We start from the raw sequence: 16,865 nt of genomic DNA, 5'->3' as shown, positions 1-16,865 counted from the left end.
ATGCCAGCCATGGTATATCGCCAATATACCACGGTTCTTTTAGCGTCTCGACCAATTAGATCGCTGTATTTGCGCACTCTATATACTGGTATGATAAAATATCTGTAAAACTGTGTCGTATTTTTCTCCTCTCCGTCATCATAGTTTTCTCGCAAAATTCGAAGAAGGAAGAATTCATTTCTTATAGAGGGTGGCAGTCACCACTTTGCTTGAATTATCATGGAAACACGTACGTCCCTATATTGTCAGAGGAAGGTATATGACATTGTTTGTTCCTTTCTTCTCAATACAGATGCACCACCAGATATTTCTTGCCCAAAAGACATGGAGTTTGTAGCTGACTCTGCTGATGGCCAAGTGTCTGTCATTTACACAACACCATCACCCAATGCAAATACAGCCAGTGCCTCAGTGACATGTGACACACCATCAGGAACACCACTCGGTGTTGGTACTCATATAATTACCTGTACGATCACTGACGCCTTTGGAAATGAAGACACTTGCAACTTCACGGTTATTATTTGTAAGTATACGGTGCACATCAGAGATTTAACTCATGTCACCATATTTATGTCAGAGGTTTATTTCTCTGTAAAAATATATAAAAATGAGACAATCACCATTGTACAATACTGCATTTGGAGGCAGCCGTGTTGCTTTTCACGAATACTGAGAGCTCAGCATAAGTCTAGCGCCCTCCTGTGGCCACTGTGAATTTGAAGTCAAAGCGAGGCCCTTGCGGAAAACCCTGCAGCCCCTGCCCAGTGTTTTCCCGTGTGGCGTCGCTTTGACTTCAAATTCACAGTGGCCAGAGGAGGGCGCTAGACTTATGAAAAGGGCCAATACTGTCTGCATTTTTCAAGCATATTTATTAAAGACTCGTTGACCTTGTGATGCAATTAGATGGTTTGAGAAAAATTAAGATATTCATATTGGCAATTAAACTTACTAGCAATGTGTATGTTTTAAAGTACTAGTTGTAGTCAAAACAAACGTAAAAGATGTAGTAAGTGTCATTAATGCTTAGCATTTCTGAATGTATCATGGAAGTACCGTACGTATTTTCAATGAAATCATGTTGTCTCAATACAGATGCACCACCAGACATTTCTTGCCCAGAAGACATGACATTCGTAGCTGACTCTGCTGATGGCCAAGTGTCTGTCATTTACACAACACCATCACCAAATGCAAATACAGCTAATGCCTCAGTGACATGTGACACACCGTCAGGAACACCACTCGCTGTTGGTACTCATGTAATTACCTGTACGATCACTGACGCCTTTGGAAATGAAGATAATTGCAATTTTACTGTGATTGTTTGTAAGTACAGATGTCGGAAGTACATGAATACAATATACATGAACTGGCACATTCTTTTCCTCATACCTTGCTCCCCGACAGTGTTTCTTTGTAAAACATTACACTGAATGCAATACATGTTGCTGTAATTCCAACGTCCCTTGTCCTTTTTACGGATAGAAAGTAAATTCATGAATAAGTGGAATAATCTCGATTCTTCCCACACTCTGCTATGTTTCTTAGTTGATGTGTTCCCACAAGATCCCAAAAGCCTCACTTGATGATCACACCTTTAAGGTAGTGAAATGATAATACTGTTTCTTCAATTAGTTGGACATTATCTGTGCAAAATCCGTTGTCACTCTGATTTAAATGATTTATCTATCTTGTTCCCTGCTAATTTCGCTTTTGCTTACAGGTCCTCCTCCAGAAATCTCATGTCCGGATGACATAGAGTTTGTAGCTGATGCAGCCGACGGCCAAGTGTATGTCACTTACACACCACCAACGCCAAGTCAAGACAAACCAGGTACTAAAGTGACATGTGACATCCCATCTGGAACACTATTGGGCGTTGGTACTTATACCATCACATGTGTCATCACAGATGCCTTTGGAAATGAAGATACGTGCTCTTTTACTGTTATCGTTTGTAAGTATTTGTTTGTTTTATTCTTTCATTTTTAACATTGAATATCTTAATGGAGTTTAAATATCTAATATTACTGTGTTTATACATTTGTAGATATTAGACAGAAAAGCATCATCAGTTTAAATTTTTTTCTTCTCAATACAGATGCACCACCGGATATTTCCTGTCCTGAAGACATGGAGTTTGTAGCTGACTCTGCTGATGGCCAAGTGTCTGTCATTTACACAACACCATCACCAAATGCAAATACAGCCAATGCCTCAGTGACATGTGACACACCATCAGGAACACCACTCGGTGTTGGTACTCATATAATTACCTGTACGATCACTGACGTCTTTGGAAATGAAGACACTTGCAACTTCACTGTGATTGTCTGTGAGTATCTACACAAAATATGGAATTCAGAAACAGCAATATCTTTTGAAATATATTTTGCTAGTGTTCCTAGCTCATTTAACATTTTATGAGTATCTGTTATTATAACATGTCATGTATTTCGCGAGAAAACAAATATATATATATATATATATATATATATATATATATATATATATATATATATATATATATATATATATAATAGATATATATATGTGTGTGTGTGTGTGTGTATAAACACAAACAATAAACTTGCATTTAAGGTCGTTATCTTTTTGCCAAGGTTATTGTGTAAAAAACAAGCAGTTCAATAAAAACGTTATGATTTTGATGCTGTGTCGAAACGTTTATCATAATCCCACAAGACGTTCTTCTCTGTAACAAAAATATCAAAACTTAGTAATTTCAGGAAATAACAATTACTTTAAGAATTCAATTTTATGATTAAAACGGAGAAAGATAAATTATGTGTTCAATGGGTTTATCAATTCTCTTAAATATAGATGCACCTCCAGATATCTCCTGTCCTAAAGACATGGAGTTTGTAGCTGACCCTGCTGATGGCCAAGTGTCTGTCATTTACACAACACCATCACCAAATGCAAATACAGCCAATGCCTCAGTGACATGTGACACACCATCAGGAACACCACTCGGTGTTGGTACTCATATAATTACCTGTACGATCACTGACGTCTTTGGAAATGAAGACATTTGCAACTTCACGGTTACTATTTGTAAGTATATAATGTGCAAAGATGAAGTTCCTACATAATAAATGACAATTGAAAAATCTTTTTATTCACGAATCTTCGGTGGAAATTAATTTCATCATTTATTTTGTATCTTCAAGCCAGTTTACAAAACATAAATATGTCAAAATTGCTTGTATGACCCATTTATCCTTTAGTGATGATGTTTGAGACGCGTTTTGATATCTATTATGTTACCTAATTAAGCAACAAAGCTCACCCATGCAGCGACGGTATGCCACGAGATTTTGACCAGTTCACTACGTAGATGCACGAGCGATAGCGAGTGCATGTATGAAGTGAACTGGTCAAAATCAAGTGGTATATCGTCCCTGGGTGTGCTTTGTTGCTATCATAACAGTATATTGAAATTCTGGCGCGGAACGTCAAAAACGGATTGTTGCTCATGCTGAGAGCTCGCGCGTATGCCAGCCATGGTATATCGCCAATATACCACGGTTCTTTTAGCGTCTCGACCAATTAGATCGCTGTATTTGCGCACTCTATATACTGGTATGATAAAAATCTGTAAAACTGTGTCGTATTTTTCTCCTCTCCGTCATCATAGTTTTCTCGCAAAATTCGAAGGAGGAAGAAATTCATTTCTTATAGAGGGTGGCAGTCACCACTTTGCTTGAATTATCATGGAAACACGTACGTCCCTATATTGTCAGAGGAAGGTATATGACATTGTTTGTTCCTTTCTTCTCAATACAGATGCACCACCAGATATTTCTTGCCCAAAAGACATGGAGTTTGTAGCTGACTCTGCTGATGGCCAAGTGTCTGTCATTTACACAACACCATCACCCAATGCAAATACAGCCAGTGCCTCAGTGACATGTGACACACCATCAGGAACAACACTCGGTGTTGGTACTCATATAATTACCTGTACGATCACTGACGTCTTTGGAAATGAAGACATTTGCAACTTCACGGTTACTATTTGTAAGTATATAATGTGCAAAGATGAAGTTCCTACATAATAAATGACAATTGAAAAATCTTTTTATGCACGAATCTTCTGTGGAAATTAATTTCATCATTTATTTTGTATCGTTCAAGCCAGCTTACAAAACCATAAATATGTCAAAATCGCTTGTATGACCCATTTATCCTTTAGTGATGATGTTTGAGACGCGTTTTGATATCGATTATGTTACCTAATTAAGCAACAAGCTCACCCAATGCAGCGACGGTATGCCACGTGATTTTGACTAGTTCACTACGTAGATGCACGAGCGATAGTGAGTGCATGTAAGAAGTGAACTGGTCAAAATCAAGTGGTATATCGTCCCTGGGTGTGCTTTGTTGCTATCATAACAGTATATTCAAATTCTGGCGCGGAACGTCAAAAACGGATTGTTGCTCATGCTGAGAGCTCGCGCGTATGCCAGCCATGGTATATCGCCTATATACCACGGTTCTTTTAGCGTCTCGACCAATTAGATCGCTGTATTTGCGCACTCTATATACTGGTAGTATGATAAAATATCTGTAAAACTGTGGCGTATTTTTCTCCTCTCCGTCATCATAGTTTTCTGGCAGAATTCGAAGGAGGAAGAAATCCATTTCTTATAGAGCTTGGCAGTCACCACTTTGCTTGAATTATCATGGAAACACGTACGTCCCTATATTGTCAGAGGAAGGTATATGACATTGTTTGTTCCTTTCTTCTCAATACAGATGCACCACCAGATATTTCCTGTCCTAAAGACATGGAGTTTGTAGCTGACTCTGCTGATGGCCAAGTGTCTGTCATTTACACAACACCATCACCAAATGCAAATACAGCCAATGCCTCAGTGACATGTGACACACCATCAGGAACACCACTCGGTGTTGGTACTCATATAATTACCTGTACGATCACTGACCTCTTTGGAAATGAAGACATTTGCAACTTCACAGTTACTATTTGTAAGTATATAATGTGCAAAGATGAAGTTCTTACATAATAAAATGACAATTGAAAAATCTTTTATTCACGAATCTTCTGTGGAAATTAATTTCATCATTTATTTTGTATCGTTCAAGCCAGCTTACAAAACCATAAATATGTCAAAATTGCTTGTATGACCCATTTATCCTTTAGGGATGATGTTTGAGACGCGTTTTGATATCGATTATGTTACCTAATTAAGCAAAAAGCTCACCCATGCAGCGACGGTATGCCACGTGATTTTGACTAGTTCACTACGTAGATGCACGAGCGATAGCGAGTGCATGTATGAAGTGAACTGGTCAAAATCATAGTTTTCTGGCAAAATCGAAGGAGGAAGAAATTCATTTCTTTTAGAGGGTGGCAGTCACCACGTTGCTTAAATTATCATGGAAACACGTACGTCCCTATATTGTCAGAGGAAGGTATATGACATTGTTTGTTCCTTTCTTCTCAATATAGATGCACCACCAGATATTTCCTGTCCTAAAGACATGGAGTTTGTAGCTGACTCTGCTGATGGCCAAGTGTCTGTCATTTACACAACACCATCACCCAAGCAAATACAGCCAATGCCTCAGTGACATGTGACACACATCAGGAACACCACTCGGTGTTGGTACTCATATAATTACCTGTACGATCACTGACCTCTTTGGAAATGAAGACATTTGCAACTTCACAGTTACTATTTGTAAGTACATAATGTGCAAAGATGAAGTTCTTACATAATAAATGACACTTGAAAAATCTTTTTATTCACGAATCTTCTGTGGAAATTAATTTCATCATTTATTTTTATCTTTCAAGCCAGCTTAGAAAACCATAAATATGTCAAAATTGCTTGTATGACCCATTTATCCTTTAGTGATGATGTTTGAGACGCGTTTTGATATCAATTATGTTACTTAATTAAGCAACAAAGCTCACCCATACAGCGACAGTATGCCACGTGATTTTGAGTAGTTCACTACGTAGATGCACGAGCGATAGCGAGCGCATGTATGAAGTGAACTGGTCAAAATCAAGTGGTATATGGTCCCTGGGTGTGCTTTGTTGCTATCATAACAGTATATTGAAATTCTGGCGCGGAACGTCAAAAACGGATTGTTGCTCATGCTGAGAGCTCGCGCGTATGCCAGCCATGGTATACCACGGTTCTTTTAGCGTCTCGACCAATTAGATCGCTGTATTTGCGCACTCTATATACTGGTATGATAAAATATCTGTAAAACTGTGTCGTATTTTTCTCCTCTCCGTCATCATAGTTTTCTCGCAAAATTCGAAGGAGGAAGAAATTCATTTCTTATAGAGGGTGGCAGTCACCACTTTGCTTGAATTATCATGGAAACACGTACGTCCCTATATTGTCAGAGGAAGGTATATGACATTGTTTGTTCCTTTCTTCTCAATACAGATGCACCACCAGATATTTCTTGCCCAAAAGACATGGAGTTTGTAGCTGACTCTGCTGATGGCCAAGTGTCTGTCATTTACACAACACCATCACCAAATGCAAATACAGTCAATGCCTCTGTGACATGTGACACACCATCAGGAACACCACTCGATGTTGGTACTCATATAATTACCTGTACGATCACTGACGTCTTTGGAAATGAAGACACTTGCAACTTCACGGTTACTATTTGTAAGTATATAATGTGCAAAGATGAAGTTCTTACATAATAAATAACAATTGAAAAATCTTTTTAGTCACGAATCTTGTGTTGAAATTAATTTCATCATTTATTTTGTATCGTTCAAGCCAGCTTACAAAACCATAAATATGTCAAAATTGCTTGTATGAGCCATTTATCCTATAGTGATGATGTTTGAGACGCGTTTTGATATCGATTATTTTACCTAATTAAGCAACAAAGCTCACCCATGCAGCGACGGTATGCCACGAGATTTTGACCAGTTCACTACGTAGATGCACGAGCGATAGCGAGTGCATGTATGAAGTGAACTGGTCAAAATCAAGTGGTATATCGTCCCTGGGTGTGCTTTGTTGCTATCATAACAGTACATTGAAATTCTGGCGCGGAACGTCAAAAACGGATTGTTGCTTATGCTGAGAGCTCGCGCGTATGCCAGCCATGGTATATCGCCAATATACCACAGTTCTTTTAGCGTCTCGACCAATTAGATCGCTGTATTTGCGCACTCTATATACTGGTATGATAAAATATCTGTAAAACTGTGTCGTATTTTTCTCCTCTCCGTCATCATAGTTTTCTCGCAAAATTCGAAGGAGGAAGAAATTCATTTCTTATAGAGGGTGGCAGTCACCACTTTGCTTGAATTATCATGGAAACACGTACGTCCCTATATTGTCAGAGGAAGGTATATGACATTGTTTGTTCCTTTCTTCTCAATATAGATGCACCACCAGATATTTCTTGCCCAAAAGACATGGAGTTTGTAGCTGACTCTGCTGATGGCCAAGTGTCTGTCATTTACACAACACCATCACCCAATGCAAATACAGCCAATGCCTCAGTGACATGTGACACACCATCAGGAACACCACTCGGTGTTGGTACTCATATAATTACCTGTACGATCACTGACGTCTTTGGAAATGAAGACACTTGCAACTTCACGGTTACTATTTGTAAGTATATGGTGTACGTCAGATATTTAATGCATATGTCACGCTCGTAGTTGGAGGGAATTATGATTTGGGGTATCAGTCACCAAGATGTTGATTGTAGCACTATTCGAGATGGCTCGTGACACGCCTCGTCTTTAGTTCTGATTTGTATGTCTGCCTAGTGTACATAATCTAAAAACCTATATACCTTTTCTAAACTTACATAACTACAAAAATTATCATCATCATCCAATGGTCATCAAGTGAAAATTTTCCCACCAGTCTTTCATTGTTTCTTAAGATTAAATAAGATCACACCATGGAATATCCCGTACTTGATTGTTCTCATTCAACTTCTACCAATAATTTATTAAAAGTATCACACTATATCCCGTCCCCTTCCCGTATGATTTTGAATTAACCTTCACATGCCTTGGCCACGTGAGGGATGCTCCGAGATAAAATCTCTACAAAATCTCTACAAGGGAGGGCGTTACACATGCCACTGTGTTTACGTCAGAAGTTTATTTCACAATAATAATGTATATTGACGACATATTTATCACAGTAAATAAGGCATTAGGCAGTGGCCGTGTTGCCTTCAGCAAGTAGTGACATTTAGGTCATACTGTACTGTCCGTGATTTTCAAGTTATATTTCGCAATATACATTGAACTTGTGATGCACTGAGACAGATGTTTCACAAACACTGGCATTTTTCACATGGGTCCATGAAATGCATTAATAATGTAAATTGTTTAGTGTAATATTTGTTGTCAAAACAAGCATAAAAACTGTTGTAAACACTGAACTTTATGGTGATTTCGTTTTTTCTGTTTTAATTATATTCTCGTAATGGCGATCCTTTTAAAATGTTTCTCTTTTTTATTTGGGTAAAATTGACCAATGACTTGTTTCTTCTACGATCAGATGCACCACCGGATATTTCCTGTCCTGAAGACATGGAATTTGTAGCTGACTCTGCTGATGGCCAAGTGTCTGTCATTTACACAACACCATCACCAAATGCAAATACAGCCAATGCCTCAGTGACATGTGACAAACCATCAGGAACACCACTCGGTGTTGGTACTCATATAATTACCTGTACGATCACTGACGCCTTTGGAAATGAAGACACTTGCAACTTCACAGTGACTGTCTGTGAGTAAATAATTTGCAAAGATTAAATTCTCACATGATTAATGACAATTAAAACATTTTAACCATGAACTTTCAGTGTAAATTATTTTTTCCTTCATTGTCAATCGTTCCATGCATTTTACTTCGGAAAAATAAATATGTAATAACATCGTTCGTACAACAGATTTATCATTTGTTCGTGTTGTTGGAGAAGCCATATGATATCAATTCATGTAACCTAACATCTGTTTTACTATGCCGCACTTTCTCCTCTCCGTCAACATACTTTGCTGGCAACGTTGACAAAGTTAAAATCAATTTCATTCGGGTCAACACTTTGCCAGTGTTACGACGGGAACACTTTCATATATGTCAAAGAAATATATAATATTTTCTGTTTCTTTCTTCTCAATACAGATGCACCTCCAGATATTTCCTGTCCTGAAGACATGGAATTTGTAGCTGACTCTGCTGATGGCCAAGTGTCTGTCATTTACACAACACCATCACCAAATGCAAATACAGCCAATGCCTCAGTGACATGTGACACACCATCAGGAACACCACTCGGTGTTGGTACTCATATAATTACCTGTACGATCACTGACGTCTTTGGAAATGAAGATACTTGCAACTTCACAGTGACAATTTGTAAGTATTAAGGATGAAATATCTCTTACTGTATACTTAATAATCTTAATTAACTTATCTCTTACTATATAACTTTCCTTTCTCATGACTGCCTTAAAGAGAGAAACATGTCCAACAGTTTCACTTGTTGATGGCGTTTCTAAAACCATTTTCACAGGCTAAGCTGCAGCTAGTGTGTCAATTTTATGTTCTGTCCTAATATCTTTTTTCAAATTTCCCCTTAAATGTGTTTGAAATGATTAATTACCTTATCAACTTATTGGACCATTACGTCGTCTTTTGGCTTGTAAATTTTGGGATGTTATCTTGATGGCAGAGATCGCCAAAATGGTGTCCTGAGCTACCGTATACTAAAGAGCAGGGGCTGTATTAAAATTTTGTTTTAATTAGACCAATATGCAACAAAAGGTGGGACGATATCATCTAACAATATGAGAAGGATGAAGTAACTTTAGAGTTTTCTTTTACAAATACCAAATTTTAAGTTTTTTGTTACCCAAATATGTTACCCCTCATTCTTTGAGTAATCTTTTGTTACCATACTAAATTTAGATTATCTGCGTTTGGAAAATATTTAATATTAGGGAGGTTTCATGTCTTCTATAATGAGAAATATTGCTTTGAAAAAAGCGTGGTAAACTGTGTAATGCCATCTCAACTACATGCATCTCTCCGTGCTATCAAACTTTAACATGGAACATAATTAAGGGGTCATTAATGATTCTAAATGATTTTCCAATAATAGTGAACTCTACCACCTGAATAATAAATAGTACATGTACATGATACCACTATTATGCATCAAAATGAGCAATACTGGTTGCAATGAATGTTCAATGATTTACGTCATCGGTTTATTGGTACTCTACTTTGCCCTTTCAGATGCACCACCTGATGTAACCTGTCCAAGCGATCTTACATTCATTGACTATGATGGTGATGGCAAGGTTGTCGTCACATACACGTTGCCGCCACCAAATCAAGGAGTAACATGTGACTTCCCGTCAGGAACAACGTTTTATATTGGTACCCACACCATCACATGCAGCGTGACCGATGTTTTTGGAAACAATGACACCTGTGAATTTACTGTGAAGATAGGTAATTTACTCTTTTCAATTACAATATGAATCATAAAAATGTTACGGTTAATATTGTTTAAGATAAGATGTCAAAGATTTTTTATTTTCCTTCATTCTATTTAAGCACTTGTTTTCAGAAAAAAAGATTACATGAAACCCAAATCACTGATGGGGTTGGAGTGGGTGTAATGTCTATATACAATGTTTACAATATCACTGATGGGGTAGGAGTGGGTGTAATGTCTATATACAATGTTTACAATATCAGCTATCATACAGTTCTCATCTCCTGCCATAACAATTTTTCAAACAAACTTGAAATTTTATAAGGTCTGGTATTTATCAATTTCATTTACCAATTTCTGTTGTATATCTATGCTGATTTTTGTGGTCTGTATTGTTACATAGGAATTTAATTTGCATGCATGATTCCTGCATCTAATTAAATTTAAAGATTTACTCATTAGAGCTTTGATCATCAATTCATTGTTCTGTATTTTGCCTGGTAGCCTACTACCCTGTTCAGCTTTAGAGGGAATGCACACAAACTGTCAAAAATTGTATCTTTTGATTATTCAACAGAGAATCATACTGTAGCTTGGTTGCTGTCTTTTTCAACTGACAAGAAGTATAACAGGGCAAAAATAATAAGCCACTTTGTAACAAGGCAGTTAACACACATTCATGGACATAACAGTATTTCCATCCTAAAATCAACATGCTTTTGAACCTATAGCATTGCAGTGAAATGACTCACCAAAACTAGTCGAAGTCTGAGTATCATGATACGATAATAACCAAGATTTTAGATGCCAACCATATGCATTCACATTGCTTTGTTATCCAATTAATCCAGTCAAGGGAATGTACAAAGTTGAAGTCCCGTGCAGGAAATACTACTTCTTCCTGAGTGAGAAGCCCTACCACTTTGCCAGGTACTACTGCGAGAGCAAAATGGCACACTTAGCAACAATTCCAAACCAAGCCGTGAATGAAATGTTGGTGGAATACATTGAATCAAGTACAAAGAGAAAGAAATTCTGCTACTGGTTTGGTGCCAAGTACTCTGATCCTGATAACAAGTGGAAATACATTGGTGATAGTGGCATTTGCTATGATAACTGGGGTCCTGGCCAACCTGATAGACAAGGTTGCAAGGATTGTGGTCTGTTCTGGTGAGTCTTCCTATGCATACTATTTACTGTAGATCCACAAAAGAAAGCTATTTCAGTACAAAAATGTACTGATGATGTGACAATGATGTTTTGATAGCGAGTGATTAGGTACAAAAAAGCCCTTTACACCATACCAGCACGTGTGATTTTTACAGTGGTCATCTTGTAGCAGTCATGTAACATTTTATAGGGAAAAAGTGCGTGACTAGAGCGAGAAACTGACGTATTCTCGCAATCGGTGAGAATCTGTTCTTATTCTCACCGCTGTCGGTGAGAAAATTTTAATCTCCACTGGAGATTGGTGAGAAATGCACTCCTTGGCGAGAATCAAGTGTGAGAACAAATTCTCACCGGTGAGAATGGAAATTCTCACTAAGTACAGCGAGAATTGAAATTCACTGGTGAGAATCATCAAGACTCGCCGTTCATTGGCGAAAATCATAAAGACTCCGAAAGGCGAGTCTTGATGATTCTCGCCAGTAAATTCAATTCTCGCTGTACTTAGTGAGAATTTCCATTCTCACCGGTGAGAATTTGTTCTCACACTTGATTCTCGCCAAGGAATGCATTTCTCACCAATCTCCAGTGGAGATTAAAATTTTCTCACCGACAGCGGTGAGAATAAGAACTGATTCTCACCGATTGCGAGAAAGCGTCAGTTTCTCGCTCTAGTCACGCACTTTTTCCCTATTACTGCCCTTTACATAACAGCCACCTTTCTTACATGGTCAGTGCTTGAATTGGCCTAATCTAGTACAAAACCTGTAATGGTCAACAAATCTGACTCTAAATGAGCAGCGTCAAAAATTGCTCAGACTGATAGTAAGCAATGACACTACATTCACTGAATATCAGTACTGTTGTTATCTGTTTCTAAATTCATCACTCAGAACTCTGAAAGTAATTCTACACCCATTTTTTACTCAGAAAGGCCATCTCCATATATCAGTCAATATATCTTGGTCCCTTGAGTTACGTACAGGTTTGCCTTGATTTTGCTGTTAGGACATATCGGTAGTTCAATTATAGCAAGGTTAAAGTCTAGTGATATTTTTATGTTTATTAAAGTTCTGGCAGCATGTGTCTAATTTTTCTTTAGGCCAACATTCTTTAAGTGTGTTAAAGGCCAGTGTTGGCACCAGATTGTCTCATCAGAAAATTTACCCAGCAGATTAAAATTTCAATAGAAAACAAAATGCTATCACACCTCCATAATCCTCTTACAGTCGAGAACAAAGGCAATCCCAGGGATCATGAACAGTGCCTTTACATATCAAGTGATATACTGTACTTTTCAAAGTTGACATACTGTACATACACCTATAATTTTCAGGGTCAAACCTGTAGATGCTCCTGATCTAAAGTTTTATTCTCTGCTGCCTCGATGATTTCTATAGTTTAAGTTTACCATTTGGTTATCATATTCATGATTTTTAAATGTTTTCACTGCAGTCCAGTTGTAGGAATAGTCTGCGTTAACATAAAAGAAATATCCTACATTTAGTAACAGTCAATATGTATTCATCAAGAGTAAAAATATTTGTTTTTGCTATTTAAGTCATGCTACTTGACAATTTGTGTATGTTCATGGAAGTACTTTATCAAAAACACTAAAATGCTCTCTCGCAATCCTATTTCAGGTCTGGAAACTGGGGAAGCAAGAGAATGTGGAAAGCAGCAGAGTGTAAGAACAAGAATGCCTTTATCTGTGAGAAGCCTTAGCCAGGTAATATACCCACTCTACATGTCTCTGTCAAGTTAATGATGGTAGAATGTACTTCAGCAAAAGTTTGAGCAAAAGTTTGTTGCCGTACTAAGTTGATCATCCCTACATTTTTGTATGTACCAAGAAAAATTACCAAATTTATTGTTTTCAACCCAGAGAGCTGTAGCAATCAAAGATCAATCTCAGTTCATCATTTCTAATAAACTGCAGATGAATAATGTATCACTTCTTGAAAGGAAATGAGAAATTCTCATTTAGTAGTCCAATCACTTGAAAATATCGTAACACATGTATTAGAAACATTACTGTAAAACACTTTTAATTAGCTGCATGTTTAATAGCATTTTTCGATTATCATTGCAGTCCTCAGGTTTAACTTCACTAAAAAGACATCCTAATTACAGTAAATATAGAGAATTTGCAGCATTTAAATTAGCAAATTGACAGATTTAACTGAATTAGTTAAAGGGGAATTTCACCAAGGATGATTTTTACATATGTGCCAGCTTTGTGGTCATTCACCCCACAAAAGCTATTTTCGCCATTTATAACTTGCGTGATTTTTTACAAAAACCGATTGCATCATGGGAAAAAAGCTCCAGGCTTGGAGCTTGCATCATGTGATATGGAAGGGACCATCGTTGGACGGGTATGGCCCAGCATTGTCCACTCACAGCAACACAGGAGTAAACAGCAACACAAAATCTGACAGTGTACAGTTTATTATATGTGATTCATCCTTTATTTATGCAAGGATACTCAGCACTAACAAAGTTATGTAAATACGCACAGCCTGGTTTGAGCGTTGATGAGCGGACAATGCCATACCCATGGGAAGATGGTCCCTTCCATATCACGTGATGCAAGCTCCAAGCCTGGAGCTTTTTTCCCATGATTCAAATTACATGGGCAACTTCCTGTACTATTTTTATCAGTTTTTGTAAAAAATCGCGTGAGTTATTAATGGCAAAAATAGCTTTTCTGGGGTTAATGACCATAAAGCTGGGCACATATTGGTATGTAAAAATCATCCTTGGTGAACTTCCCCTTTAAAAAGGATAATAGCAAGATAGGGCATTAAGTAATACTGCTGGTTTCCATTCCTTTCAATTTCATCACAATTTGAACACATCAAGCTACATATAAGGTCACTCACAGAAACCTGGGTACCAAATTTCAACTCAATGTGGCCTGTAGTGATAGAGTTTAGCAATTTGTATGATTTTTCCTTTTTTTGCTGCATTTGCATATTTTTGATACTGACATGTTCATTTGAACAAATTCACATCTCCGCTCCTGAGTGCACTTGTACATCAAATACAAAAATAGTAGCTGTGGTTTGGGAGTTTTTGATATGGTCAAACATCCACACATCTGTACCTACCTACCTGCATACATACCAACATAAATATGTACATACATTCATACAGATGCCACTGACGTACCATATACCGGTAAGCTCTCTTTGGTATATACCGGTATACATATACCAAGTATGAGCTAGAAAAGTATTAATCTGCAGTTGTTACTATTGAAATTGAATGATTCATAAGTATTAAATAAAGCCTGTCAAATCATGTATTAGGTCATCTGACTAACATAAACTTACTTTTTATTTACTCATCTAGGTGACAACAAAGATATGAAGACAAAAGGAACAACATAAAATTTATGTTTTTAACATGGTGATGGTTCTGTTGGTGCGTGTCATAGGCTGTCATGAAATTAAAATGAATAAACTAATTTGATTGTTCAAACAAAATCTGATATTGGTTTAGTCATTCTGTTTGATTGCATCCACCATTCTACTGATGGAATCTTTGTATAAAATTCTGGAATTCTGTTAAGGATGGCTGAACACAATCTGAAAGATTGCTAACATAAGTGCAGACACATGGTGTGCCCGTTTGTTCTTTCATTACCTGTACTTCATTATTACGATTACGGTTATAACCAAAGGTCTTGACATCAAAAGTTATTATTGGGCAGCAAATGCCTGGTAGGCCAAAAAAAAAATATGTGCTGTTCCGATTACATGGTTTTCAAAAATAGGGTAGGTAGGTAGGGAAATTTTTTTTTTTCAATTTTTTTTTTTTTCTCAATGTGCATTTGTACGCGTTCAAACAAACTACCAGTGAACAATTTCCTCATGAAACGCACTCAAATTGAATACCAATATATAAAAATATAATATTGATCAGTAGAATTGAAGTGTGTGGTTTATTAGACTGCCAAGGAAATTGATATGGCTGAATAACAATTCTTTGACAGGAAACTGAACTGTTTATCCAAAGGTAAATCCTCAGCTTTTTGCAGTCACTCGCAAGAAAAACGCACATACTTTACGTTGAAGTTGTTTGTAGCCTCGCCAACCTGTATATTTGTCTGCTGTACTTCCAACCACGGCCCAGCAGCATCACTGGCACATTCAACTCGAATAGAGTACATTTTACATTCAGAAAAACCTGGATGGTGTTCCTCCAAAATTTCTTCGAATGTTCGGTTCTGTCTAACAGAAGACAAAATCGACCTTTCTTCGCCATGATCGCATTTGCGAAACAAAATTGAGTACACGTTATGTCCATCGCGAGTCACCATTTTGTTTGAGAGTGCCTGCTATAAGTAGGGATACCAGGCCCTTTTTGTTCTTGGTTAAACTTACTTGAATTGTATGTTTTCTTGAAGATCTTGTCTCAGGATTCAAAAAACTGTTTGAATGATGGTTCTATCTTGTCTACTTCCAGGGTTATGATTTTTTTAGAATTAAAATATGCTCGATTTTTGACAAATGGTCAAAAAATTTCAACATATGGCTAAGAGTCGTTTTGTGGGTATCCCTATGAAAAAATATAGTTGTATAATAACATTAATTCTCTAACTAATCTGCTTTAAAATACTTTTTGTGCAATATATTGTAAGAGTAAGGTATAAGGAGCTTTTGTTTTCTTTACACAGAGACTTGAAAATGCCAAAAATTTTGTGAGACAGAGTTGAAAATTGGACGGCACCGTGTATACTACCAGTCAAAAAGCTATTTTTCGCCATTTTCAAACTACTGTAACTTTCAGAGTTTTTAAGCTAGTTCTGTCAAATTTTGGACAGTTAAACTTGAGTAATAACAAAAAAGAATAAATAGATTTTAGATCTGTAAAATTTCTTAAATGTTACATTTGAGAAATTCTGATATTCAAAAAACCAAAAATCATAGGAATATGAATAAAATAAATCATTGTTCAACTGATCAACTCACAGTACAGAATAATCCCCCTGGAGCTGTCCTTTTTTACACAAGAATATTACTCCCCCCTAAAAAGCTGTCATCTTGTTGTACTCAGTTTTCCTTTAGCATTGAAATCTAGAGTCAGGGTTATGATTTTTTCCTTTCCTTTCCTTAGATTTTTCATTCTCTCTTCATTTGCCAGTCTTTCAACTTGTCTTGTTTATCAATTCC

The 16,865-nt window shown here is 37.1% G+C and overlaps 1 protein-coding gene across 1 annotated transcript; it reads left to right on the top strand.

The window, feature by feature from the left end:
• The first annotated feature begins 298 nt into the window (after positions 1-298).
• LOC139141834 (hyalin-like) lies at positions 299-15,168 on the top strand. Its single transcript, XM_070711523.1, has 9 exons — positions 299-526; positions 1,096-1,329; positions 1,727-1,960; positions 2,105-2,338; positions 9,198-9,431; positions 10,314-10,532; positions 11,370-11,688; positions 13,329-13,414; positions 15,043-15,168. The coding sequence occupies exons 1-8, from the start codon at positions 325-327 to the stop codon at positions 13,408-13,410; spliced, it is 1,758 nt and encodes a 585-aa protein (XP_070567624.1). The 5' UTR covers positions 299-324; the 3' UTR covers positions 13,411-13,414; positions 15,043-15,168.
• The last annotated feature ends 1,697 nt before the right edge of the window (positions 15,169-16,865 follow it).

Source organism: Ptychodera flava, chromosome 1 (assembly GCF_041260155.1).
Source record: "Ptychodera flava strain L36383 chromosome 1, AS_Pfla_20210202, whole genome shotgun sequence".
Classification (NCBI taxonomy): Eukaryota; Metazoa; Hemichordata; class Enteropneusta; family Ptychoderidae; genus Ptychodera; species Ptychodera flava.
The sequence above is the reverse complement of the archived record's forward strand: the minus strand, read 5'-3'. Positions and strand labels throughout refer to the sequence as shown.